This window comes from Sitophilus oryzae, unplaced genomic scaffold (assembly GCF_002938485.1).
Source record: "Sitophilus oryzae breed Bouriz unplaced genomic scaffold, Soryzae_2.0 scaffold_1297_pilon_pilon, whole genome shotgun sequence".
Taxonomy (NCBI): domain Eukaryota; kingdom Metazoa; phylum Arthropoda; class Insecta; order Coleoptera; family Curculionidae; genus Sitophilus; species Sitophilus oryzae.
In genome coordinates this window covers 6,942,479-6,959,515 of record NW_022145945.1, presented here as the reverse complement: position 1 = coordinate 6,959,515, position 17,037 = coordinate 6,942,479, and the positions used below count along the sequence as shown (strand labels likewise).

The 17,037-nt window shown below is 34.0% G+C and overlaps 1 protein-coding gene across 1 annotated transcript in view; it reads right to left on the bottom strand.

The window, feature by feature from the left end:
* The window catches only part of LOC115874673 (protein O-mannosyl-transferase TMTC2-like), a 603,898-nt gene that overhangs the window by 410,276 nt on the left and 176,585 nt on the right, over positions 1–17,037 (bottom strand). Inside the window, exons 4-5 of the mRNA XM_030889892.1 lie at positions 14,114–14,489; positions 12,140–12,571 (exon numbers count right to left, since the gene is read on the bottom strand). Of these exons, the coding sequence (XP_030745752.1) occupies positions 12,140–12,571; positions 14,114–14,489 (808 nt within the window). The remainder of the gene's footprint in view (positions 1–12,139; positions 12,572–14,113; positions 14,490–17,037) is intronic.

Here is a 17,037-nt window from a genome sequence, read left to right as displayed (position 1 = left end):
CACCGCGTCATTGTATCTGTATCTAATATCGATTCTTCTTTCCTGTAGTTTGCTGTCCACTATAATGCAGAGCGCTGCCATAAATATGTCGATAAGAAAAGGCGCTAAGACACATTGCTGCCTAATTCCTGTATTTGTTAGGAAGGTAAGTTTACAATTAAAAGAGCTAAGGTAACAGATAAGAACTAATTATACTACAGTCACACTTACATACTAGATAACAGAAAATAAAATTAATGAATAATCTAAGAGAATTTTAAGAATAATCTAAAAAATAGAAAATAAAGTTATTACAGTTTTTTTCAGACATCAAAACTAGATTTTTCACATGTAGGTGTACTATTTTTATGATTTTCTATCCATTTTTTCAAGCATACTATTTTTTCGGTAGGTTTTTTGCAAAAGGCGTGGCAGTTTTTCATTGTTCGCCAAAATTTGAAAAAATTGATAAAATGCGCATCTAGAAAGTCTGCTCCTGATTTGTAATATATTATTAAGGTAACTTGAAAAATATATATTTTTATTTATTTATTAATATCTCTGAAATTATAGAAACATAATATTTACTCATATCTTAGAATTATGTAAAGTGATCTGAAAGGAAGCCGAAAATGCAATCATATACAGGGTGTTCCATTTAAAAAAATCATCTCGATCCACTCACACATTTTTGAGCCACCCGATAGAAGTTAAAATATTTTTCTGAAGTACATCCTCGTACATACTTTAGGTCTGCACTTAAACAAAATTCTGAAGTGTTTTATTCTAGGAGCTACAGATGCCCGACGCACTTTGCCGGACCCTGTACATCGTTGGTTAAAAATAATGTTGAAATGCTATCGTTTTCCATACTAATAACAATCAAACTAACAAAACTACAAATATTTTGAAGTTTTAATGTCATCCTTTAGCCTTTTATGTGAGGGCTGCGCAAAAAGTTTTTTATAATTTTCCGAAAAAAAAAAATTTAAAACTATACTTTGGGATGGAGTTTGATCAAAATCCTTTGTTAGTGAGCATCTATGTCCCGTAGGAAGTAACTATAATTTCAATTCATTCGTAATTTCAATTCAGCCGTGTAGTTTTGGAGATATCATGATGAGTTACTCTGTGCCAAATCTCTTTTATATCATTATCATCATATGTGTGTCTTTTATATCATCATTTTCGTCATCATCATCATTTTCAGCTTATTCAACTATTTCCAATTATAATGTAGCCTCCTTTACATATTTAAATACTTTCTTTGTAGTTGGGCCCATTGTTGTCTGTCGTTGGCTATGCGGGCCCAAGTTATCTCTGCTAATTACTTAATATCATCTAATGTTCGGTCTTCTTCTAGGTCTTTTAATTCCTCGTGGGTACCATGCTCTATTTTTTTTGCTCCATCTGCTATCCGTTTTTCTTGCCAGGTGTCCTGTCCATTGCCATTTGAGCCATTTGATTTTGTGGATGACATCTATTATCTGGGTCTTTTGTCGTATCCACTCTATGCTTTTATGGTCTCTCTTGGTTATTCCCAGCATATTTCGTTCTAGTGAACGTTGTACGACCCGCAGTTTCCTTATGAACTTATATGTTATCTCTTATAAACTTTGTTCTTTTATATATTATAGATTAATGAAAGACGGAGTTTAAAAATAAAAAAAAGTCGTTTATTCTGCCTCATCCAGTCGTTAATCTAATATTAACAAGCGACCTAAAGTAAACTGTATATAAATATAGAGATCCCGATAGGTCTCGTTTAGCATACTCGACCAACTTTCCTCCAACTCGACGAAACTTCTTTAATTCTCCTCTGAATTTTTTCTACCGAAGAAGAGTTCGCAGTAACTTTTACAAAGTTGCTGTCGGTCTCTTTTTTTGCCCCCGGTCGAATTTTAATTTTAAATGAGCATCTAATATAATACGTGTTGAGATTGTGGACTGAACCGGGCTGTTTTAAAACTGACGACGCGACGGTTGGCTCTTCTCTGATTTAACTTGAGAAAAAATTAACGAGTTTTTAAAACTTATCATTAGGAAGTTTATCCTATTGACTTTTATCATTTTGCGTTTAGACTTTGAATTATATATTTATAGGGCTATATTATAGGGTGAGATTTAATTATATTTTCATAAATAACACAATACTGGAAATAGTAGAATATAATAAGGGAATATATACAGGGCGAGTCTTAAATAAGTGCAAATATTTTTATGGGTAGTATATTTGGGCCCGAGAAACACGATTCTTCTTCTGTCAGTGCCTATCCTCTATGGATGTTAGCAATCACGTTGGTCCATATCACAGACATCTAAATAAAGGGAGACAAAACAATTTACATTTTATCGCGATCACGAACCGGGTTCCGCAAAAATCGATGATGACAGATTTACGCGGTATGTGATAGAATACGGTTCCAAATATTATTATTGTTATTAATGTTTTTTGGATACCTATAGAAACGTTAAACTAAATATTTGTATAGGTATATAACTTTAATTAATATACATAGATTGTGCCAGGATTATACCTTTGAAATTATTTTTAGTTTTCTAATTAAATTATATTAGGAAAATTACAATGACAATTAGCGGCATCGCTGTGGATTCATCTTTTCTACGAAATTGTCGAAATCTGTAGGAATTACGCTGACATTTGACGTTTTTATTTGTTTTCATTCAACTTATATTTGACAGCGCGCGGTTGTGAGTTTTCTGCGCTAGTTGAAAGTTTTTGTAGCTTCTGAACAACTTTCTAATAATTGTTAGTGTTTATTGCAAAGGAAACTATTTAAAGTAGTTTTTAACTATCTACGATGGTTCGCTAGGGCATAGTTTGTTAAAAGGTGGACTACTCTAACCCGGAGTTGATATTTCGATATATTCGATGGTAAGTGTCATTACGTTTTTTTTACTTTTAGCCATGCTTACAGTAACGTATTTAGATACTTTTAGTTATAAGTAGATTATTTCAAAAATACGTATATTTTCTTATTTGTTGGCGATTTCGATTGTGAAATTAGATTTACCCTCATTTAGCATTCCCAATCAATTTTTGGTAAAATTCATCAATTTTTGATTAAAAAAAACATCACGCCACCGTCACGCCACTGATGAGCCAAATGAGAGAAAGATAGACGAAACTCAATCGTGTTGCATATTTATGTACCCATCTCTTTTAACTCTCATAGAAGGGTCAAACCATGTATGATTCTAAAAAAATGAGTTTTATGAATGGAGTGTTCTGTCTACCCATTTAGATGTCTTTGGTCCATATAATCCTATTGAGAGCCGCCCTGAATAAATGTACGGTTGTCATTCCAGTCCAGTGTCTAATATTTTTCAGCCATGATGTTCGTCGGCGTCCCTGACCTCTTCTACTATCAATTTTGCTCTACAGTATTAGTTGGATAAGTTGGTATTTATCATTACGCATCACATGCCCAAGGTATGTCATCTTTCTCCCTTTCACACTATGTACAATTTCTAGTTCATTTTGCACTCTCTGGATCACGGTGTTGTTTGTGACATGGTAAGTGTATGAAATCCTGAGCATGCGGCGATAGCACCACATTTCAAAGGCTTCCAAGCGTTTAGATGTAGCATCTGTCAAGGTCCAAGCTTCCACTCCATATAGGAGCGTGGAGAATACGTAGCATCTTGGGACCTGTGTTCTTATAGCAATATTCAGGTGCATATTGCATAGGATTTTTTTAAGACGGTTAAAAACGGTTCTCGTTTTTTCTATGCGGCATCTGATCTCTCGTGAGTGATCAGATGCAGTCCGTGCTCTGAGAACATTCCTTGTTCAGGCTGCAGCCCAAATACGTGATTGTATCTGTTGTTTCCAAGGTTTCATTATTCTATTTTTTTTTTCAAAAAATTCCAAATTTTCAATTTCTTTTCGCGAAAAATTTTTTATAATCTTGTTTCTGGAGTCAAAATATACCACCCCTAAAAATACTTGCACTTATTTAAGACTCACCCTGTATATTAAACGTTGGAACTTTAAAATTTGTTTAACTCTTTATTGATAAAATAAAAAAGGGCTATTATTTATAACGTTTTCAACGTTAAATCTATTCAATGTCCACCATTTTTATATTTTATTAAAAAGAACCATTTTATGAATATTTTATACCGGAAATGTGCCTTTGACAAGGCTTGAAGTATGGCTTTTTTGATCAATAAATAATGTTTACGGCATGAAAATAAAAAGGAAAAAATATACACTATATATTTTTCACCATAATAAAAATCACACTGCATCAATACAATATTTTATTATATATATATGTAAACTGATAAATCAACAAGCATGTTCGCTTTTTAATTTATTATATACCATAAAGCAAATAATCTATGTGGACGGGTGGGCGACAACGCCGCGTTGCATTGTACTATTGTTATTAACGTAGCAGGAATAATTTGTGTGTGTTTGAGTATTCATGTTGCGATTTGGACAGTGGTGCGTGTGTAGCCTTGTTGCATTGTTTACACGTGCGTACAAGGCAATATTGAAAAAATATTTTTTCGTTAGAGATATAAATTCGCATCACAAAACCAAGCTTTCCTAAGATATAAAAAATTGAAAAGTTTATTTAATAAACAATAATAATTAGTTATTAAATGATTTTTTGAGTTTGATCAAATTATTTAGAATATGTATCTAGATAAATACTTTTTTATGTTTATTGCATTTTTTGTTGATTATTTTTGTAAATGAGGAGAGAATTTATATACCTTTTAAGTATTATTTTTTTTAATACAGTTCTACTACCAATTAATCTTTTAGTTACGTGATTAAGCTTGACCGGCACAGCGTTGCCCACTTTTACATATTTTCTATTTTTCCAAACCAAATCAAAATATTTTAGGAAACAAAAATAAACTAATTATAAATATATAAACAGTTATTATTTACATCAACAAAACTCACCTCCTTAACAAAGGGCTATTACTACCATTTTTCCGTTCAAAATATTCTAATAAGTTTACGATGAGTTTTTTTTGTATTGCTATCTTGTACACTTTGCACTAAAAAAAACAATGTTCGGCTGAAAGGTGTGCTAGTAAAAATTTTTAAGCTTAAAGGCGGGCGGCCACTGCGAGCGAAACTAAACTAAGCCAAGCGAAGATAAGATTTGTAAAAATCAGCTCCCATACTTTTAAATGCATCAGCGGCCACTTGAGCGAAACTAAACGAAAATATATGAACGAAGATTCAAATCGTAGTTTAGTTTCGCTCGTTTTAGTTCGTGACAGGTTCCAGCGAATTTTTCGCAGCGATTAGTTCTATGACAGCAGAGATACAATACGAAAACACAGCTAACTCAGCTGACTACTGAGCGAAAATCGTTCCCAGTGGCCGATGAAACTTATTTTCGTTTAGTTACCGTTTGTTTTTATATTCTTAGCTTAGTTTAGTTACGCTCGCAGTGGCCGCCTGCCTTAAAGGCGGGCGGCCACTGCGTGCGAAGCTAAACTAAGCGAAGATAAGATTTGTAAAAATCAGCTTCCATACTTTTTAATGCGTCAGCGGCCACTTGAGCGAAACAAAACGAAAATATATGAACGAAGATTCGAATCGTAGTTTAGTTTCGCTCGTTTTAGTTCGTGACAGGTTCCAGCGAATTTTTCGCAGCGCTTAGTTCTATGATAGCAGAGATACAATACCAAAACTTAGCTGACTACTGAGCGAAAATTGTTCCCAGTGGAGATCCCATTTAATTACCGTTTATTTTCATATTCTTAGCTTAGTTTAGTTACGCTCGCAGTGGCCGCCTGCCTCGCAATAACTCGCAAAAACTCGCAATACAAAACTAAAGTGTCAAAACGAATGACAATGTCAGGAAATAAATAAATGTGACAACTTGACATCTTTTACAGCACAGCTACCACCTGAATCCCCAGCGGGAAATTTAAATTCCAGTCAGTCTGCCCGGCGCCGAATAGGTCCATTTTTGGCAACAATGAATTTAAAAATCGCGCCCTCTAAAAGTTTAATTGGTATCGCTTATATATGCTACTGTAAATGTCCGAAATGCGATAAAATCTAGGATAAGCGCGCTAAACCTAGGATTTACCAAAAGCATTAACTAATTAGGTTAGCCTGGTTATTTGGGGTTAGCCTGTGTAAAACTTGGAAAATAAGTTCGTCATAATAATGCTTTTATTTATTCACTATTCTAATAAGCAATATGCATTCCTTCGGAAACTCTCTATTTATTTATTTAGTAATGCTAAAACACTCTATTTGAAAGTCGATTAAAGAAAATAGTATGATTCATTGGCAAGCGATGTAAATATTTTTGATCAGATAAAATTGTGATGTAAGAGGAGGCTTAGCTTGCCGGCGGGGAGTCAGTAGTTGATAGGCCGGCCGGCTGTAGTGTTGTGTTTTGTCACAGAGCTGACATTTGGAAGTAGCGAGTCTTTTGACTATGGAAGTAGAAAACCTCTTGTGACGTCGTTCCTTCGGGGATGGTCTTGAGAGTTTGAGGTCTCTCTTGCTTCTCGATTGACACGGTGGGGCGTTGCGTGAAGACCCCAATTAGCCTCATCGATTGGGATGCGAATCTGTTTAGCTGCAGATTTGCGTCCGGAGGAAGCCCTATACTATTTCAGGTGACACTCGCTAGTTGTTGAAGATTATTAACCAATAGATCCGAATAATATTTGAATTAGATGGAATATACGGAATGGAATATATTGAATAGTATGTCAGTGATGTCAGTGGCTAGGGGGCGAAGTACCCCCGGGTGAGTCTTACTATTTAACTATCAATTTTATCCAGATCAGTAAATGTTTGTTTTGTCATTTTCATGTACAATGAGAGAGTGCTTGCCAATGACCAACTAAAGGGATATTTGAGGTGAATTTGCATTGTTAGACCCGGTTGAGTAAGCCCCAAAAATAGCGATTTTACACCTGGTTATTTGGGGGGGGGTGTAAATTTTTGATTGTAGACACCCTGTTAAAAGCGTATTCTCCTATTCATATTAAAATAACATTTCAGTTTAACTCCCAAAACACCCATACGATCTGCGTGTTTCATCACGAGTTATTTGAAAAAATTGTAGAAGAAATAAAATACAAATATTTTATACTAAAAATGTATGAAAATTTGTTTCAAAGTACTAGCGACCTTGAACATGAGGTTTAAGCAAAGAAAAGATGAAAAGCATTCTGATAAATAGAGAATTCCGCTTAGCGTGGCAAATTTCAAAAGGCAAGTTTATCGGTTGGGTCGGTTCGCTTTTTGCTCCGCTAAATTTATTTTCAATTTCTTCGGTTAAATTCAACCGGAAAACTATGGGAAACCCGAGCTTATTTTTCAGAGATGAATATTGCTTCTTCAGTTTTTTTTTAATTTTTTAATAAAATTCGTTTGTTGGATCGATAGTATTCTCGATCTTATTTAGTTTCTTTTTTGGTCATTTCTTATTACGATTTATTAAATTTGGTTAAACATTATACAGGGTGAGTCTTAAATAAATGCAAATATTTTCTGGGCTGGCAGATCTCTATAAAAGAAATATATTTTCTCTATACCGTTTTTCAAATAAGTCCAAAATAATCGAGATATTTTGCTTTGATATTTCCAAAAAAAAAATATTTTTCTCTTAAATTTTAGGAACCGTTGGATCTTATCTGAGTTTTCTTTCTTGTAAATTTAATCTACTACCTATGTTGCCGTATTATGAAGATATTATGTTTTTTTAATAAACATTAAAAAAATCCCAAGATTTTTCTAAAAATTCCAAATTTTCAAAAATGTTTTCACAAAAAGAACTTCACCGTGTATATCCAATACCACCTAGATCTCTTGTCTAGGTGGTATTGGTATATCTGGGATCGAAATATGCTACCCCTAAAAATATTTCTACTTATTTAAGACTCACCCTGTAGTATAACCCCAGAAACACGATTATAAGGTTTTTTTCACAAAAAAAAATAATTTAAATTTTATTAATTTTTTTTAGTTTTTAATTAGAAACCATAATTTCTTGTTAATATGGCAATATAGCTAGTAGATTAAATTTACAAGAAAAAAAACAGAAAAGATCACTAGTTCTCAAAATTTAAACAAAAAGTCATTTTTTTAATTTTCAAAGTAAAACAACTCGGTTATTTTGGATTTTTTTTTAACATTTGGACATTTTGGATTTGAAAAACGGTAAAGAGAAAATATGCTCCTTTTATCGAGATCTAACAGACCTAAAAATATTTTCACTTATTTAAGACTCATATTTTAATATCCACATTATAAGACATTTAAACAAATAAATGACAAAATGAGTTTTCTGTCCACAATTTGAAAAACTAAAAAGTTTTTCAAAAAAAGTTTTTCAAAACACCTTAAAAATCACAATATGTCTCAAATGAAAGCTGTAAGAGCTGTAGTAGTGCTATGAAGTGCTATAACTTAATCAAGAAGCATTTTAGGGCATATGAAGACTTGAAGTAAATAATGTTCTAAGTGCCAAAAAAAATCTGATTTATGTCATATACTAACATACCAAATCTCGCTTTTTTATCTGAAAAAATAAAAAAAATATAGGGGGTGAGCCACTTTTGAGACGCACCCGGTATAGGTAATATCAATTTTAAGTAGTGTTGTTTCATTCAATAGAAACTATTTTTAACAGAAAATATACAAAAGTATATATTTATAATTTAATAAAGCATTGGGCACATTTTAAATTCCATAAAATATTAATCTATTTTTATCGGAACCGAACAAAATGCATAACTTATATTATCATATTTACAGAATACCTTTTGTATTGTCGCTTTTAATAAATATATTGAAAACGTAGTTTGCATATTTCAAAATATTTCATATTGTAGCATTCTATTTGACAATTTTATCACGTAATAATATACGTAACAACAGGAATACAAAGCAAATATTCGTTATTAAACATTTTACAGTTTTACAGCAGATCGATAAAATGTGAAGAGAAAACGTTTAATAGGCATTAAGAGTTCATTTCACTAGTTCGAAAAAATAGCAAATTAAGCGTTCGGCAATTAACGTAGGCAAATTAAGCGTTCGGCTAGGTATTTTTAAACAAATGAACAAGGAAATTAAAGATAAAGGATTATACTATATCCTCATTGTAGCACATTTTAAAACAACTTCTTTATTTTTAAGATTTTGATGGTCAAACATCAACAAAATATTCCTTATGTTTGAACCAAATTTTCTCGAAAAGAAAGCCAAAATTTAAAATTCCGTTTCAATACGGGAATAGATTGAAGTTTTGTGATTACAGTGATATATAATTTATATGGTTTTGTAAGAAATTACTCGCTATTTTATGGCAAATGCTGAAGCTCTGCAAACCTTAATCAAGCCTTAATCAAAGCACGTGTGTTTGGAATTTTGGATGTGGCTTAACACGACAGGATCGGGCTAAGGCTTAGGCAGATTTCTGAAATATAATATATATTTCCTTCGGCCACACACCCGCTTTACCCGACCCCGACTCTTAAAGAACCAACACAATTTTACTCAAACGAAAAAAAAGTCAGATGCACATCAATGGTGAATCTGCAATGTCGACGCTTCTTTAGCATTACGGTACGTAAAGCTTTGAATAAAAAGATTAAGGAAGGAATATAATGCCATCCAAGTTTTTTTTGTGGCAGAACTTAAATTAACAGTGACACTATTGCAATTTATCGAAAAAGACTGTAAAATAAACTACTCAAAACAATTATCGCATATTTTCTAAAAAATATTAATTTGAAAAACAAGACATTAAATTTCCTGACGATTTTAAATACACACACCGGAAAAGTCTAGGGATATTACAATTTTATTCAGCCATCGTCAGTAATTTTATTATTTGCATTTCTGATATAATAAAATTAAAATAAACAAATAGTTTACAGGACGTATTGGAAATAAAAATGCGAATTTTACCGAATTTTTCAAATTTACCTTGATTTTTATTGAACTCAAAAAAATACACACATTTTTTTAAATTCTAAACTGTGAATTAAAAAAAAAGATAAAACCATTTTTACTTAATAAAGAGTATGGCCTCCTCTACTGTTCATTACAGCCCTATATCGTCTCTCAATGCTCCTGACCACGTTGTCGATCTCTTCTTGAGGTACAGCCTGTCACGCTGCATTCACGGCCCGAACCAGATCCCTACGAGTTTCACGAGGTATGCCCATTCTCAATATTCTTCTTTGGACCGCGTCCCATACGTGCTCGATGGGGTTGAGGTCAGGAGATTGTGCCAGCCAGGGTAAGATGTTTAATTCATGAGCATTGATAAACTCACTTACCACTCTGGCTGTATGAGGCCGTGCATTGTCATGCATGAGAATGAAGTTTCTCCCAAAATCATTGGAATATGGTAACACGACAGGCTCAAGAATTAAATCACGATATGTGATTCCTGTTAGAAACCTTTCAAGAAAAACGAGATCGGTTTTTCGGCTTAACTGGACTCCTCCCCAGGCCATAACTGTTCCACCTTGATAAGGGTGCACTTCCTGAACATGATCCAACCGAATAAGATTTCCCGGTTCTCTCCATACCCTAAGCCTTCTCGAATCCGGATGAATTCCAAATCGTGACTCATCCGTGAAGAGAACATTGGCCCATTGTTCACTCGACCACTGAACATAATCTTGAGCCCACAAATATCGTACCTCTCGATTTCCTCTCGTTAAGGGTTGAGCTCTCCAGGGGCGTCTGCTTCTTAAGTTGACCTCTCTTAATCTATTGCGAACAGTGTCAGGACTAACGGTTACATTATGTGTTTCCTGGAGAATTATACTAAGCTCTGGTGCTGTAAGAGTCGGTCGGCGTCGAGCATTTAATTGTAAAAAATGATCTTGCTGAGGGGTAGTAATGCGATGTCGCCCTGTGTGCCTTTCAGCAACATCACCACTTTCACGGTAGCGTGCACTTAATCGCGATATTACACTTTGCGTTAAATTTAATGCTCTAGCTTCGTCGATTTGGCGCATTCCAGCTTCGAGCATACCCATGGCCCTTAGCATTTCGTCTCTGTTAAGATGTCTACGCTCCATAATGTCGTTTAATACTAAACAGAGTTATTTGAATGAATTCTGGCTAGTTATCATAAAAACATAGCCAGTACAGGTTAAATTCGAACAATTGATGCTAGGTGCTTTTTATACATTTGAAAAAATGCACAAACACTTCTGCAAATATCGCAAATTTAGAAATAACTAGTGTGACTACTTCGTTTCAATCAAAGTAGAAAGAATCGGCCTACAAATATGTGGTTGTTTATTCAAAACACTTATTTTTAACTTTAATAAAATGATATCCCTAGATTTTTCCGGTGTGTGTAGTAGGTATGGATACTGTGAAGGAAAATTCGATACGATGAGCCTGCGCGCTGACCTGTAATTTTTAGTCGGCCGACCATTTGGTTGCAATAGTGAAAACAATACATTCAAATCATACATAATCTTATATACAACGGACTGTATTTTATTTTTAAAATTAAAAGAAAATAATAATAAATTTGAATAAATAATATTTGGCGAGATAATTCCGGAACAAGCCTAACCGCTCCAAAATTATTATCAAAGGCTTTGGGTCACGACCGTTGCCCCTGCGCCACGACCTAGCGCCAAATAGTATTTACATTTTTTTATGGGCATTTTCCAATCTAAACTTACGAATAAAAAGCCAATGGTTTAATTTATCTATCGGTGCAGGCGCTTGGAAGGAAATTGTAATAAATAAAAAAATTAAGATTAAATAATAATTAAATAAAGACAAAAGAGTCAGCAGATAATCTAAAAGCAGACCAGAAAGTAATGGAAAGAGTCCATGCTTGGAATCACCAAAAGAAATATAATTCCCAATAGGACAAGGAACTAACGTCAAAATTATAGTTGAGCACATATCAAACCACAGGCGGACAAAAAGAATATTGGAGTGGGGACAGAAAAACAAGCGTAGAGATAAACCACGTACGCGCCGAAGCGATAATTTAATAAAAATTGCTGGGAATTGAATAATGACGGCAAGGAAAGAAAACATGGAGGAACTTAGAGGAGGCCTAAGGCCATCAGTGGACAGTGACTGATGTGCGATGATAATAATAGTATAACTAGCAAGTGTTTTAGTAGATATTAAGTAACTTACCCTTTGCAGGATTGAACGGTATCGCGCTTCTATACAACGCCTCCTCATCAGCCCAGTCTCCATTCCTCCAAATCGTCTTGCCACCGAACGCCAGCAGTACCAGCACGAGCCCGGCACTAAACATTACCCGGAACCGACGACGCTTAAGCATTTCAGCACAAACAAATCCGATCAAGAGACAGAAACCCGCACTAGGTACGTAGAGTACCCTTTCGGCCACGACAAAGCCCACGTAGAAAAAGAGATTGGTGGCGGGGAGGAATGGTATGGTCATCAGAGCTATGGAGAAAAGAATTACACCGGAAGGAGTAGCTTTTCGATGAGTGGCGGAGTTGTTACAGGTGCAGGTTAGAATTGCGTTGTTGTTGTTATTGTTTGATCGGCAGATACGGGAGTGGCTGTCTGATGTTTTTCTGCAGCAGACAAAACATCCTGTGAACATAAAGAAAAATACGCTGTTAGAAATAAAGCTGATATACAAAACAGAAAATTTTTTTAATACAGTCTAGGTTTACTTATTTCACTGAGATTTATAAAAAAAGTACTTTGCCTCGTGTATAGATACCGACACGTTTGGAGACAGTTCGAAACGAAATTGAACAAAACCACAGGAAATACGCTATTTAGATTTCTACGCTATTTTACGAGTAGTTTTGAGGCGCTTTTAAGAAACCAAAGTTGGTCAAGACAAACCGAAATAAGTCAAGACAACCGGAGGTAAGCCGAAACGCGACAAAGGTAGGCGACGAAACGCGACCTTGACCTCCTTCGTTCTATTCTCCGAGTAGTGTAGAGTGTGTATTATTGTATTAAGATCGATATTATTATCTAGAATGGTTTTTATTAGCGTGACGATAAGGTTTAAATTCTAAACAATAAACATATAAAACTTTGCGAACTAAAGATACTGGCCTAACATGTATTCACATTGGGTTTACAAATGAATACTTGAAGTAAATAATCTTCTGAGTGCCAAATAATCGATTTGTCATATTTTATTTGTAAAATATTCTAAGTTCCATAACCAACAACATATATAACATACCGGGTGGTGCATCGTCGTTGGAAACATACTAAATCCCATGCAAATTTTGAACTATCCAAATATTGGCTACCCTATTGACTTTAAATCAAAGTCTTAAATAGATTTTCTAAAAGTCTACGTTTGGTAAACACACATGCCAAATTTGAACAATTTTGGAGAAGCCGATTTTGGTAATATGAGGAAAACTGCGTCTATTTTTAAATCAAAACAGAACAGGTAACAATCAAACACCAGTTTAAATCTGACATACGTTCAGTTGTCAACATCATTTTCAAACGCTTTATTTTAATTAAATCACAACTTAATTTTAATAAAATTTTAATTATCAGTACTAAGAATAATTTATTATTATACCCATAACGAAAAAGTAAGCATGATAAAATGGTACTGCGTGGGAAATAGCTTAGACAATGTATCTGACAGGTTTCAGCTAATTTCCCCTTAATAATAAAATTAAATTACTTATGCCAATGACAAAATCATAGTCTGCAAACCTAAGGTACGTCGGCTTTTGAGTGGTGTTTGATTGTTACCTGTTCTGTTTTGATATAAAAATAGATGCAATCTTTCTTAAATTACTCAAAATCGACTAGTCCAAAATTGTTCAAATTTTACATGTATAGGTATTACCGAGGGTATTACTATACATAAATCTTTAAAAAAATATTTACGACTTTGCTTTAAAATCAATAGGGGAACCAATATTTGAAGAGTTCCAAATTTGCATGGAATTTCCTATGTTTCCAACGATGATGCACCACCCGGTATATTAAATTATATTGAAAAAAAATCGCAACAGAGACACTGGTCTTCTTATACAATGATTATATAACAAAAAATGTTATTTATCTCGAAATAATGATTTTGGCACTTAGAAGATGTATGTAGAAGTGGTATGTACCTCAAGTCTTCAAATATTCTATATTTACCTGTATTTGCTGAAAATCTCTTCTGCTTTTTGGCGTTGTCGTCCTCTTTCAGTTTTTGTACACTCATCACACATTTACACACTATACAAGTTAGGATACAGTAAAACACACCGGTGCACAAAACCCTCGGATCCCGTACGCTTTTTACTCTCGGTATGGCCTCCATGCCCCAGTCGAAGCTCAACTCGTCTGGAAAGATCAATAGCCAGAAATTGAAGACGGTCAAATAGGAAAACGTGAAAGCCCTGTTGAAGAAGCTCTGGTCCTTAGCTGTTGGATTATCAGCGGTGGAAAAATGTGGAGCACGCGTCTGTAATCTGGCTATCAGGATAAATACCAATGAGACGAATAGGACGACTAAACTCCTATGCTGCTTCTGAAACAAGAAAGAAATATTTATGTTAACAATGTATAGGCTTGGTGCATTCTCCGCCGGTGCTGTCACCATCGGAGAACATCGTAAAAAACTAGCATATAAAAATACACGGGTTTATATAGGCAGTATACGAAAAGATTATTATTAAATTATTCCAAAAGTGTTCTAAAGTATAATTTGTTAAAATTCTAAAAATAAAAATAAAAAAGTAAATATTTTGATACCTACAGAAGGTCTAACTTGTATTATAATTTATTATTTCAGTTAAAAAAATTAGATAAGTTCAACTACGGTAGCGAGCATAGATTTAATCACCGGTTTTGCTAGTAGGGCAAAATTGGGGCTATTTCGGCCCCGGTATTGTACAAGCACTTGGTAATACTGGAATTTTTTTGGTACTAATTTGGTATTTTGGGTACTAATTTGGTATTATTCGGTAACAAAACTGGTATTATTTGGTAATAAACTGATTTTATTTGGTATTAAACTGGTATTAAACAGGTAGTTTGTTGGACATCTGGCAACGCTGGATTAGACGCACGTGGCGACGACGGCCGGGAAGCTGATTGCATCATTTCTAGCCCATTTGCATCTAAAGCTAATACTGAAAAATATCTATATTTCTAGCCCCAAGTACATCTAAAGCTAATACTGAAAAATATCTGGAATCTAAAGGTGCTTTGACAAAATCGTTTAGCTGGAAGTCTTTCAGAAGATACCACTCTACATGTTTTGGAAACTGATTATACCCAAGAAAATAATTTAGTTTCTAAAATACTAAAGCAATGCTTAAAGTCAAAAATTGGTGATGGACTCTGGAGCACTCTAAACTGCAATAGTCTGTTTAATAACATTATTTTTAGCACATCAATTTTACTTCCAAATTCTACTGCAAACTTCGAGGCAAACTCGATTTCGGGATCGACTTTAATATGCTTTACCTGCTTTTGTAAAAAGCCAAGTAACTTTACAAATAAAATTTAAAAAAACCACTTCAAAAAAAATCCTTCTACAAAAATTACAAAAACAAGAGTTACAAAGGCATGCTGGGTAAGCTCAAATTTTCAAACACACTTGATAAAGCATTTTGATATAACAAATAAATTATTTATACCAAAAATTAGTAATAATCGCAGTGTTAAATCCGAGGTTAAATCAGAGGTAAGCAATAATGCTTCAAATACCTCTGAGGCACAACCAAAAATAACTTCATTTCTAAAAAAGCCTTCTATCGAGCCTTCTACGGAAAATACCGAGGAAAATTACCGAGGCATACAAACCGTCATGTAGCAAAATTGTACCCCCTAATCTAATATGTGAAGCTCCCCGTAATCAAAGAAATCCTAATGTAAAAATACTAGACTGCGTAATTATCCCCCCAACTAAACGAGCCTCGGAACTACCCTTATCAGCCGCCACTTTAGCCATACCATCCACAAGCAATAATAATTATCTCCCCGATGTTACCCCTTTACTACCATTATCAGCTGCCTCTTCAACCTTACCGTCAACAAGCAATAATTCAATTTGGAAGTCTACAAAATACAGCCGCTCGCAAAGGAATAAAAGAAAAATTGAAAAGTTTCAGTACAATCAACCTCTTATAACCAACTTTATTTCGATATTAGAGAAAATAAATTCTACTCTTAAGGAAAATGGAGAAATATCGAAAGGTCTTAAGGAAACGATGATGGTTTGTCTAAATGAACCCGAGAATGAACCTAATGAGAATAAGCCAGAATCGAGGTCAGAATCAATGCCAGCAAACAAATTTTTAAACATGTTACTTAAGACAGACTTTGGTACTAATTTGTTTTTTTTTTGTTTTTTTGGTATTTTTGGTACTTTTTCCCCAAAATTGGTATTTATTGTACAACATTTTTGGCAGCGGTTTGTCCCTCGAAACAAGTATACCATTCTTCATCAGAAAGATGACAAGAAAGAAGATTCATTCAGAACCTCGCAATTAGTGGAATAATTAGTGGTTTCAATTAGCGTAGAAGTTCGGTCACCTATTTTTAATGTAAGCATTCAGAACGTCATAATTAGTGGTAGTAATTTTCAATTAGTCGAAAAAGTTAACAAACTTTTGACTTTCCACTAATTATACTACAAAATTTGCGAGGAATGTCATTTTGGCATTTCATTATCATCCGCCAAGAAAAAATTTGGTTAGAAATCAAAACTTTCATGTTTTATAAGCTAAATATTATACTTTCTCTATGGATACAACAGACTACCGCAAGCTGTTGCTAGGATATTTTATTAATTTTAATTGTGTTTTTTAGACATTGTGAATGATCGTATACTAAAAAGTATAAAGTGTAAAGCTTGATTTTCATGCATCCATTATACGTTGGTAAGTTGGTCCGAAGGTGCTTTGTGTGTTTTCGCGCCACTTTTCATCCGTAAATATTTTACTTCAGCCCGTCAACGGACCCGTTCATACGATAACGGACGTTTTGGCACTTTTTTGACAAATTTAATCTAACAATAATAAAAATATAAGTAAAATAGCAAAATCGTTATGGAAACGAAAATATAAAAT